Raw genomic sequence first — 11,926 nt, forward strand, 5'->3', positions numbered from 1 at the left:
TACTTTTCACACATTGTCATCTATTTTAGTGCCAAGTAGTGGGCTCCTGAATAGATCAATATCAGCTGAATATATAAATGTTTTATAGCCACTTGCTGAATTTTCAGAAAATAATATTTTCCATTGTCATTTTACTTTATATTTTCTTTTATATTTTATTTTTCCCTTCACTTTTGTTATCCAGTGCCTTCCAAGTATCCACAAAAGTATACCATATTTATTCTTCAAACACTCCATAATGATTATCTCTTGTGATGAGATTTGATAGCAGTAAGCTTGCTGGTGTACTGAGACCACTGGCTATCATACTAACCAAAGTGGTGCTCCACCATCTGTGTTTGTCTCTCTGTCATCTCCTGTCTTATATTTAGATGCCCATAAGTCTGTATTCTATCTATGCATAATGCATACTGAGCCTAGCTCAACAGGATTCTAGTTCCCGTATAGGACTTGTAGCCTAGCAATAACCATAGTAATCATAACATATGCATATCGACCATCTGTACACTTAGCTTCTCTGGCCTCAGGAGCCAGCCTAGCAGCCAAGAATAGCTGAAGTGACACAGCAGTCCTAACGAGCCCTAAGTGAGGGAAGAATTTTCATCCTGGTTCTGGAGTCTGCAGAAATCTACTAGGGAAAGGAGATGGAGGCCCTTGCTTCTTGCTTTCTCCACAACAGCTCTTATTACCAGAGGAGCTGACCTCAGCTGGCTAAGCTCTAACTTAGTTAATTGAGCTCCTAGAAAGGGGATGTGCTCTGTGCCCCAACAACTAACATAACTGAAACATTGCCAGTGCTCGTGGCTGTTTGGCAAGTGAGAAGATTTCAGAAAAGCCTTGAGACAGTCTTAAAAAGGCATCAAGTATGAATGTCAATCAGGCACATTAATAAACCTCTATTAACTGGCTGCCTTCTATGTTAGAATCATAGAATCACGGAATTATTGAAGTTGGAAAAGATCTCCAAGATCAGCCTGTCCAAACGCAACCCATGCTAACCAACCATGCCTAACACTTGGGGTTCTGCAGCAGGTTAGGAAGATTACAGGAGATTGAACTTCTGTCCTCTTTTTTTTTTTTTTTTTCCCTATGCAATGCTTTGTCTTTTGCAATAGGTAGCAAGTGAGCAAGTGTGCTCCTCTCTCAGGTCTTTTATCCTCTCTAAAACTGGAAATCAGGAGGAAAGACTTCTGAAGCTACCCTGTGTAGACTGCAGACCACAGAGCAAAAGGAGAAGCAGAAATTGTTGTTGCCCTAACACAACTGCTCTTGGATTGAAATGACTTCGGTAGGGGGAACACAGATGATATGATATATACACTGTAATTAATATATAAACAAAAGACAGAAGTGTGTTGTGAGGGTAAGTGTCCTCACAAAGGGATCCCAAAGTGATACATTTAGGGAAGCTGCAAACAGCTCATCTCTTCACAGAGGTCCTCTCCCCTGTTATATGAAAACTTAGCTGCTACTTTTCTTTTTGAAGGCTTTTCACACTTTTCCTTCCCTTCTTATTTTTCTTCTTCGTACCAATTTTACACCAGCACTCTTACTTACATACACCTATTATCTTTTTCAAATACAGTTTGCTTTCTCCAGTGCTGTTCTTCATGCTTGGTATGAGTTCCCTATAATCAATGACACAAACTCAGCCATTATCACCAAGTAAATCACTCTCACTATCATCATCTTTTCTCCCTAATTGACTGTTTTGCTGACACCTATGAAAACTGACAGTAGCTAAGCAGCTCTCATGAAAAGATCTCCTGACATTTTGACCACTTGGATCAACTTCTCATTCTGCATCCTCTCATGCCTCATAGTTCTCTGTTAACACATTGTGATATTACAGTTCTGTTTTTCTATAACTCGAGGCAACATTGTCTGTGAGTGAGACTTCAGTGTGCTATGGTAACAATTTATGTTAATTGTCTATCATAACAGATTATTATAATAGGGAGATCAAAATTAAATTACAAAATCAAAATGCACATGTACAATACCACGACTTTGCTATCTGCCTCAAAATTACTGATGCATGAACTTCACACTTGTGAGTTGTAATGATACTTGCTATTTGTTGCCAAATATTGCTGTTTTTTTGTTTTTTTTTTAGCTAGCTGTAAGTACTAATTACTGTGAGAGAGCTGTTAAATCTGTACATATAGTCAGCTCACAGCTATCTGCAGGCAGATTGTTCATGTCACAGATGAATTGTGCTGCAGATGCAGGCACAGCTTGGGTTTGACAGGGTTTATTAGCTCTAGCTCAGTGCTGGGCCTGCCAGGCCGGTGTTGGCTGCACATGGAATTGCTCCGGTGTCTCAGTGACGTGCTTGCTGCTGATGCTCCCCATTACTACATTTATTTGCTTGCATGTGGTACCGGAGCCATGCTAATTTTACTGGTTTGCAGTGTGTTAAGGCCTAGCAGCCACCCTTACCATGGGCAGTGGTAGTGCAGAGATATACAACCCATGATTTCACAGTGTGAGAGTTCTGGCAGCACTGTTCTATGAGGATTACTGGGTTTAAAAACCCTGTGAAAACAGATTGATATTTTAACGTGTACCTCCAAATGACAGCTTGCATGGGAAAACGAATGGAGTTAAGTGTGGGGCGGGGGATGGGTGAACCTCCCTGGGCGCAGGACGAAGACCCTCTAGCTCAGGCACAGCAGAGCAAACAGCCTCACTCCGAGATACTAAGCCGTCCCTGCTCCTGCACTGTGGGAGCGTGCAGGAACATCTCACAGACTTCACTTTGCACGGACTTGCATGCGACTAGGTGTCTGCCAGGGCTTGGTTATTTTCTTTTTCCTCACATGGTGCAGAAACTAACTTCATAAGGCTTTAACGTCATTGTTTTCAAAACATTAAAACGCACTGTTGCGAGGCAAGCCTGGCCGAGCTCACTGGCGAGGCACGCGGTGCAGGCTAGCGCGAGCAGTCCTGCCACGAGCCGAGCAGCACCCGAGGCCGCCGCCGCGCGGCGCCGCCATTTCCCGCTCTCGCCCTCACAGCCGGCCTCTTTCCGGGAGGAGGCGGGGACCGGCACGGCACGGCACGGCACGGCCCGGCCCGGCCACAGACGGCGTGGGGGAAGGGCGCGGCCCGGCCATGCAGCCGGAACGGGGCGGCGGCGGCAGTCGGCCCCGGCCAAGCCGGCACAGCCGGAGACGGCCCAGCGGCGCGGAGAAGGCGGCCGAACCGGCGACCGAAGGCAGCGGCGCGGACGGCCACCGCCGAGGAGGAACCGGAGGCCGCGGGAGAGGCGGCGCTCACGGACACCGAGGAGGCGGGGGCCGGGAGAAGCGAGAGCCTCGGGGCCGCAGAGCAGCGCCGCCACCAGCCGAGCACCACCACCGGCGGGTAAGGAGGGGGCGGGAGGAGAGCCCGCCCTCCGCCGCACGGCAGCGGGTGGAGGCGGGGCCGAGCACGGCGGGGTCCGGCGCGGGGCGGGTGGCGGCGGTGCGGTCCGTCGGTGCTGCTCGTACGTTGCGGGGTGGTGGTTTTTCTGGCCGAATCCATTTATGATTTTGTGCTGGAAAATACAGGTCTCTTTTGAAGAGTACATCTCTATTTGCAATTAGAGATGAAGAATCGCTGAGTATTTTTGGCGCAGGTGGTTACAAGTTGAGGCGAGTGTGTGTCCTCCCCACCTGCGCGGAACTCATGAAAATGTGGGGACGGCTCGCACAGTAGATACTCGAGTCACGGGAACACGCGTTTGTCACTAGTCCCAGTGGAAGCCTGTGCTTGGGCTAAACATAATATGTTTTTACAGGTTAAAAGCAATGCAAACGTGTCTACCAGTACACCCACACCTTCAGTTTGCTATGGAGATGTTAAAATGCTTTATGCAACCCATCATGGTATGAGATCAATGCTATGCCTTCAAAAACAAATTCCATTAATAACAGCACTTTCTAATTTGGGGTTGAGTGCTCTGGCAGTACTCCGTTTAGGTTGCCTTGCTTCCTTTAGCTTTGTTGCAGCATAGAAACAATGACTGTCCCAGGACTGGTGAAAAGGGTGCAGTCGCAGCCTAACGGGTTGGTGCTGGCAGCATGTGCCGTCCTGGGATCACAGAGTAGCTTCTGCCCTATCCTCAGTGTCATGCTGACTGTATTTTCTTTTATGGTGCTGTGGTTTTCCTTGGCCTTGGCCAATGTTTTATCTGTATTAGAGCACCCGTGGTTGCTGCTGGTTTTCAAAAACTGTAAAATATTTGTCCCCTTTGTCTCTGTATGTACATACATTTTAGCACACACTTTTGGGAGAAAAATGCAGCTGGATTGCTACTGTTACATAGAGCAGTGGTTGGTAGTTTCCTTTGTATGCAGTATAAGTCTCTGAGTGTGTGCTGAAGTGTGCAGACGGGTTTGGGTTCTGCATGTGCTCCCTCATGCTCCCCAGAGGTGTGGGGTAGGATTTCAGCACCTGCGTTAGCTGAGAAAACTGCCCTGGGTTGATTTTCTTTGCGTCGTTCAACTGTTCCTTACTGACTTAAAGCATGTCTGTAACTGTGTACTCTCTGGTAGCGTTGTCTCAGTACAGCATGACAAACTTCCTAATTTAAAAGATGTGCTCAGAGAATCAAACATATGCATGCTTTTTTTTTTGGTCTGGATTATTGACTGAAATATTTTAGGAATCAGTTAAAATATTTTCTTTTTAAACAGTTTACAATATGTTTTGCCTGAACACTGACTTTGTTATCCTCTTCATCTTAGCCTAGTATAGTGACTTTATCTGTTTGTTTTAGGCCAAGACTAGTATGGGAATCAAAACTGAGGGGTTTCCTAGAACTTCACTAATCAGAGTTGAAGCATAATGCTTTTCCTACTCTGGAGGCTTCTGGTCTTAAGCCCTGCGTGCTCTCAGCACACCTGTCACGGGTCTTGCATTTGCCACATGCTTCTAGCAGTCTAGCCACAGTGCCAACACCTGGCAGCCTGCACCTGGGGATGTCTGGTGTTTGAGCCAAACTAAGTGTGTACTGCTTGGAAACAAAAGGTCTTTCATCACACTCTTCATTTTTTTCCATCTGTGTGTTCATTTCAGTTCGGTAAACGCTAGGCTGTGTTTTCTGAATGGATTCAGCTCTGATCTGGCAAGAAGTTATCTTCTTTATTTCTAGCTCTTAGCTTTTGATCTATCTGCTCTGCAAGGCCACTCACTTTACCATCTCAGAGAGAGGGAGATGGGCCCAGAGTAAGTGGTTTGTGTGAGAGGGGCCCCCACTTGTTTTAAGCAATGTAGATGACATACCTGGAGAGCTAGGCAGTAATTACTGGGAATGTAAATGATTTGTCATCTCATTTTTTCTGACTGCATGATGGGAATCCTGTGTCTTTTATGAAGAACCTCCTTTCTTTTATTTCAAATGAGCCTTCAAGTTCCCTGGAGAAAGGAGGTGAAGGACGTTGTAATTTTGTAGTTTTGGATTTCCTCGGGCAATTGCAGCCGTTTTACTTTCCAGGGTAGAACTTATGAAGCATTACTCCGCGTTTCTCACACTGCTGGTCTCAGTTCTCATTTTGGAGAAATTTTCCAACTAGATTAGGATTCTTCTAGCATTATATAATTAGGATTTAGATGATCTAGTTTTATTTCCTGAAAGTAATTGTAATTTAGATTCATAATTATAATTCATATGTTTTATAAATCATATATTTTTATGAATTTTTAGTATTTAATCCATCATTTGTTCATAAACTATTGCTGCTAAGCCTGATACAGAAGTGATTTTTGATTGCTAAAGCTTTAGTTGTCTGAGATTTTCTTCTGTTTATTGTCAGCTTCAAATTGTATGAAAGTAACTGGATTTGGATTTGCTGAGCCTGCAGTGCAGTAAAATGCAAGTAAATTACAGGTGAATGGACTTAGTAAAGCATCACAAGAGCATTACTAATGCTAGACTTCATTTGAAAACTTGGAAATGCCTAACAGTTTTTACAGTGAGAAAGAAATTGGCATTGAACTGCTTTATGTTTTGGCAGTAATATTCTTCAGTAATTTGCATTCATTTAAAACTAATATTCGTCTTCAGAGTTTATGTTCCCAGTGTTTTAATTTAATAGTTCCTAGGACTGTTTGTGAAGCTACCGGAGGCTGTGTCACGTCCTACCCAGGCTGCTTTTTTTTGACCTGTACAGTAGGGAGAAGAAAGCACAAAGGTGGTAGTGTGCTAGCATCTCATTTTTTTGGAGTTCCAGTGAAGGCTGGACTCCACTTCATATGTTTGTACACTATTGTGAGTGGGCTGTAATTCTTTTCTTTTAGTAATGGCTGTTGAACTGTGCTACTTTCCAATTCTGCCAAGACCCAGTATTTGCTGAGTCAGTTCTTCCCTTCTCCTCTGGGTGAGAAGGTGGAAGGAGATCAGGTTTATAAGGCGGGATCAGGTGGAAGGCGCTCTTAGTTTATGAATCGTAGACTGCTCTTCTGGTAGATCCATCTGTGGGTCGGCATCTTAAAAGTGTTGATGATTTCTGTCGGCCATTAAGCTTTCTGAACAGCTTTAAGGGAATAGCTCTATTACTTAGAGAATATTCTGCTTTTCTTGAGCGTGGAATTGGTTTAGGAACTGGGAGGAAAGGCGCTCTTATTCCTTGAGAAGAGGAAAAAGACTCTTGCACTTAGAACTAGCATGCATGTTGATTTAACCAGCTCGATTGCTGAAGGTTTTGAATCCTTGTTTCAAAAATAGTATTAATCTGAAGTCTGATTATGACCAGCTGGTTCACCAAATGGCACATTTCTTTGTAGATCTGTCAGCTTGAGTAACTTTCTGTTGCTCATCTGTTTTAACTTATCTAATTTGTGTTGAATAAATAGAACACATTTGCAATTATTCATTTTTAGTATTGTGAATATGCTTGAAGTAAAAAATTCCATTGAAAATGCTCCAACGTTATCTCCTTCTATCCTAACTCCTCTAATGTGGTTAGGATTCATATCTTTTTTTTTAATGTATACTGTCAGAAATTTTGAATAGCTATGTTGTAGACAGTCTGTTTTAAAAAATATCTAAAATTGTGGATATTATACTTGGCTTTATTTTGATAATTCTTTACCACATCCTACTGAGGGCTGTTTAAGAAAGCTTTCTTCTGTCCTTTAATTTGATGTTCATTACATTTGCAATGTACAAAACATTCTTTTAACTTTCTGTTCAGAATTATTCATTGCATATGCATGCAAGGCGTGCTACCACTTGGAACTGGCAGGTTTAGTTCAATGTTCCTTTTCTAACATTTGGTATTGGTTACACATGAAAGTTGAATATGTGGATTTTGTTGCATTCTTTCTTACCTTGTGCATTCATTCTTTCTTAATTTCAAGATGACATCATCACATCTATTGATTTTTTTCAATTGTCTAAAATGACATCTAAGTTATCAGCATCAGAGAATTTTGCTCCTAATTAGTATGTGCTAAACCTTTACAGTCAAAGCAATTGCAAAAAGCAATCTGTTCACAGGCAGCTACACAGTAACAAAAGCTAGGATTTTTTGAACACGTTTGATTTCCTTTGGAGCACTGTAACACATCCTGTGCATATAGGAACGGAAATAGATATTTAGATCTTGAGCACAACACATCTTTCGATGTTTTATGTCAATGTTCTCAAAAGCAACTGGAAAAAAACCCCACTTATTTAAATTAGTGTATATCAATTTGTGAGCTGTACTTAATTACTAACAAGGTGCGAAGAGTTGCATTTCTTAGCAGTCTCTCTGGTTGATGATGCATGAAGCGGCACTGACTGCACTGGAGTGTGGTTTACTTTATTTGGAGTGTAGTTATTTAAATTAAGCCTCTTGATAGCTGTGTGAAAAAGTGGTTGGAAACTTCTTTACTGTTACAGTGTCAAATTGGCGTTCGTTAAATGTGATCCCGCAAGGCTTACCTTCTGTATCTGCTCATATTTGGTATTTCTATTAATAATTCTGATGAAGGAGTAGAAGACAGCCTTAAATCTGCAGGCAGTGCTAAGCTGAAAGGTAGGCAGGAGGGTGGAGCACAGCACTGCTATTCTGCACAACCTCAGCAAATGAGAGAAAGAGGCCGCAGCAAGGTGTAAGCCAGTTGCTGGTAGCGGTGTTCTTCAGGGCTCAGTTCTAGGCTGGTTCTGTTTGATGTTTTCCGTCAGTGATCTGCATGGAAGTGTGAGATGCACCCTCAGCAGTTTTGTTGCCTATACCAGGATGGGAGGTGCTGCTGACTCCCTGGAGGGATGAGAGGCCTTGCAGGGGCAATCTAGGTACATGGAAGAATTTGGCAGTCGCTGACAGTATGAAATTCAACAAGGGTATATGTTAGGTTCTGCTCCTGGGATGGAGCAGTGCTGTATGCAGGTACAGCCTGGGAGATGAGTGAGAGAACAGCTCTGCAGGGAGGGACCTGTGGTGACAGCAGGTTTAGAGGCCGAGGCCATGCGGTTTGCCCCTTCAGGAGGAGGCTGAGAAGCGGCCTTGTAGCACTCTGCAACCTTCTGAGGATTGGAAGCACAGAGGGAGGTGCTGGACTCTTCTCTTTGCTATCCAATGACAGGATGTGTGGGAATGGCACACAGCTGCCAAAGGGGAGGTTCAGGTCAGACATCAGGAAAAATGTCTTTACTGTGAGGGAGGTCAGATGCTGGAACAGGCTTCCAAGCCAGGTGGCTGATGCCCCACGCCTGCCGGTTTTCAGGATGTGTTTGCATAATGCCCTTAACGTGCTTTAGCTTTTGGTTAGCCCTGAAGTGCTCAGACTATTGAACCAGATCATCTTTGTAGGTCCCTTCCAATTGAATGATTCTATTTCTATTCTATTTCTGCATGACCCAGGAGGAAAGATGGAAGGATCTACTTCTTTTTAAAGTCTGGAAAAGAGGATATTTTGGGAAAGCATGGATTAGCAGTGTTCCATTAAGCAGAAAGGTTGCTGCAAACAGATCAGTAACAAGACATTTTAGACAAGGCAAGAAGAAAGATATATTCATAGGAAGGTCTAATTTGGGCATTGGGAATTAGAATGATGACCAAAAGGATAGATATAATGTGTAATACATTATCTAAGAAGTATATGGAAATCAGCGTGTAAAAATATTGTCAGGGGTTTTAAGAATGTGGTGAGGGCTGTAGAGCCTGCTCAGCTGCTGTGTAACTGCTTGTCACAGCCCGTTTTTTTTTTTTTCCCTTTCTTTCTTTCTTCTTTTTTTCTTTCTTTGATTTTTTTTCCAGGCTGTCTGCATTGGAAGAAGAGAAACACATTTTATCCAGCTAAAATTAGTTTATTCTGTACAGCTGCTAGACAGTGGAGAAACCTGCTTTTCACAGAGGCAGGGAATGCGTGGTAGTAACCATCCCTGATTGCTTAGCACAGGATGGTTGAATGGGATTTATTGTTATTCTTTCTTCCTATTTTACCAACTTCCCTTTTGATTTTAATTCAAAATACTTGTGCTGAAAACATCCTATTAAACAGGTTAACGTGCGACATCCTGCTGCATAACAGCTTCATGTCTGACGTCTTTTTGTGTCCCTTAATGACACTGAGCTCTATTTTATGGTTCTGACGGCTGTGCCTCTGTTTTTCTGCCTCAGTATTAAAAACTGTTGTTCCACTTTTCTTCCTAAGGTCTTTGAGGTAATAACTGGATAACTTTAAAACAGATTGTCCTGAAGCTTTTTAGCTTTGTAAGCCCTATATTTTGTTGTGTGAAAGACAGCTTTGAATCACGACATTGTTTAAATTCAGTTATCACGCGTAACAGAGCGGACGTTACTCAGGAAAGGCAAAATGGGAACAGCCGGGAGAGCCGGAGCTCTCTCCCGAGAGCTCGCCGTCGTGTTTAGCTGCAGTGTTAGCATTTAAGGAAGAGCAAGGTTTCAGGATCCGTGTTTGGCGGCGGGGCGCGGCCGCCAGGTGGGGCAGCGCGTGGCTGCCGCTCGGCGCGGGGGAGGGCTCCGGGCGGCGGGGCTGGAAATCGCGCACCCGCGTGAGTCGTTAGAACTCAGTGCCGAACGTTTGCTCCTAACAAAGCTCTGCAGGGAATATTGGCGCGATGGGAGCAAGTGTCGATTCTGACCTAAAAGCGCTGCGGATGGTCCCAGAGAGCATCGCAAAGGGTTTTGTACGGGGACATCCAATGAGAGATCATAGGTGTTTACGGTGAAAGGATCAGCGAATTTGCAGATGTGATGAAATTTGATTAAAAAATGGTTCCGTAATATTCTGACTCGTTGTCATGGTTTTATGAATTTTGGTTATTGGTATTCCACATCATAACATCATGTAGTGTATGTACCTGGTTCTCAGAAGAGAAGAACTACTACATTCCCCAGGGGACTTTGCTGCCCTGTTGCTGTTTTCCGCTCAGAGGGAAAGGTAAAACTGTTTGCAGATCACGGGACATTCCCTCTTCTCGTCCCATCTCTCGTCCTGGCAGCATCTCACTCCCCAGCCGTCTCACCGTCGGTACTAAAGTAAGGCCTACCGTAATTGTGGACACCCTCTCTCATTCTATTGGATTTATTAGCTTAAATTGTAATTATATTGTATTATAGTGTGTTATTTTGCATTCCAATATCTTATTTAGGAAATGAGTTTGTTTCTCCTCAGATTGTTGCCGCTGTTTTGTTCTCAGGCCCATCTCCCTACCCTTTTTCCCTTTTCCCTTTCCCGGGGCGTGGGTCCGTGGGTCCCCCACCCCATTAGTCACGGAACCCGGCCGAACCAGCCCGTAAACTACTGACACTTGTCTAAGTAACATTTGTCGTAGTGTGAATTGTAAAAGAGCAGACCTTGCTGCTGCTTCCTTCTCACACAAGTAATTGGGGAGTTTTGGGAGAGCTGTTTGCAGCCGTTCTAATGGTGCTGCAGGGCCCTTTGTAGCCAGCAGCAGGTTTCGCTGTATCTTAAAGGAACAAAAAAATTACTAATTACCGATTCAGTAGTGGTTTAGAACCTCATAACATGTACCGGCGAACATTTCTTACTGGTTTTCATAATCAAAAGGATTTCAGGCCTATGCAATTCTATGATAAGGCATACAGGACAGGTCTTTTTTATGTTGTTTTCTTTCATGTAAGCCATCCCTCTGTATATTAACACGCGTGTTTTTTCATTCCTCTTGTTATTTTTAAAGTAATCCCTTAACTCTTCTGCAGGTAAATGTAATAATACATCCTGCCAGTAAAACCAGTGAATGTGCTGGAGTGTGCGAGAACCTTGCCTTAAGGTTCTGTTTCTATTCTTGCTTCACTTTCCCCGGAGGAAAACTGCACATTTGCAGTCTATAACGAATCTCTCCTTAACCCTAGAATATCCAAGGTCTTTGATGTGCAGAGAGCAGAGTGATGATTCTGGGCCACAACATTTCCTAGGCTACTGCTCTGTTGCTGGTAACTAAGTTCTTTTGTTACTGTTGTTGGGGTTTTTTTTTGTTGTTTTTTTTTTGTCGATTTTTTTCTTCTGTATTCTCTTTCAGGCATAGTCTATTCTGTCTTCTTTGCCTACTTCACTGGCTTACATTCCTGTTAATTTCTAGCAGTAGATGGCATACCCATGGAAGCAATAGAAATGGTCCTTAATTCTTTTCCTTCCTCTTCAGCCTTCAATTAGCTAGAGTGTTAATTATCGTCCCAGAATGATGAGTGAAATTTATTTGTGGAGGTAAAATTAAAAAACAAATTGTTGCCAATAAGAAAAGCTTCAGTGTTTTTGGCTTAACTCCTTAGTATTTTATTTTTTTGCTAGTTGGATACGTATACATTAATGACTTACTGTCAAGGTTTTTTTTTTGGTTTTTTTTTTTTGGGGGGGGGGTTTGTTTTTTTTTTTGTTTTTTTTTTTTTTTTAAATTTTTGCATAGTGCTATATTCTGGAGCCTGGGCTCGAAGTGTTTTCCCTCCTGGTGGAGCCGAAGTTGAAG

General features: G+C 43.2%; 1 protein-coding gene across 12 annotated transcripts in view; it reads left to right on the plus strand.

Moving 5' to 3' along the window:
- The window catches only part of AVEN (apoptosis and caspase activation inhibitor), a 101,740-nt gene continuing 92,745 nt past the window's right edge, over positions 2,932 to 11,926 (plus strand). For 8 of the 12 annotated variants that reach the window (XM_021403183.1, XM_021403193.1, XM_021403186.1 and 5 more), the window contains exon 1: positions 2,933 to 3,369. In XM_021403183.1, coding sequence (XP_021258858.1) covers positions 3,118 to 3,369 — 252 coding nt within the window. In that variant the 5' untranslated portion in view covers positions 2,933 to 3,117. Of the gene's footprint in view, positions 3,370 to 11,926 lie in introns of all 12 variants that reach the window. The other 4 variants (XM_021403185.1, XM_021403189.1, XM_021403188.1 and 1 more) reach the window with 2 other exon arrangements.

The sequence above is a fragment of the Numida meleagris genome, chromosome 6, assembly GCF_002078875.1.
Source record: "Numida meleagris isolate 19003 breed g44 Domestic line chromosome 6, NumMel1.0, whole genome shotgun sequence".
Lineage (NCBI taxonomy): Eukaryota > Metazoa > Chordata > Aves > Galliformes > Numididae > Numida > Numida meleagris.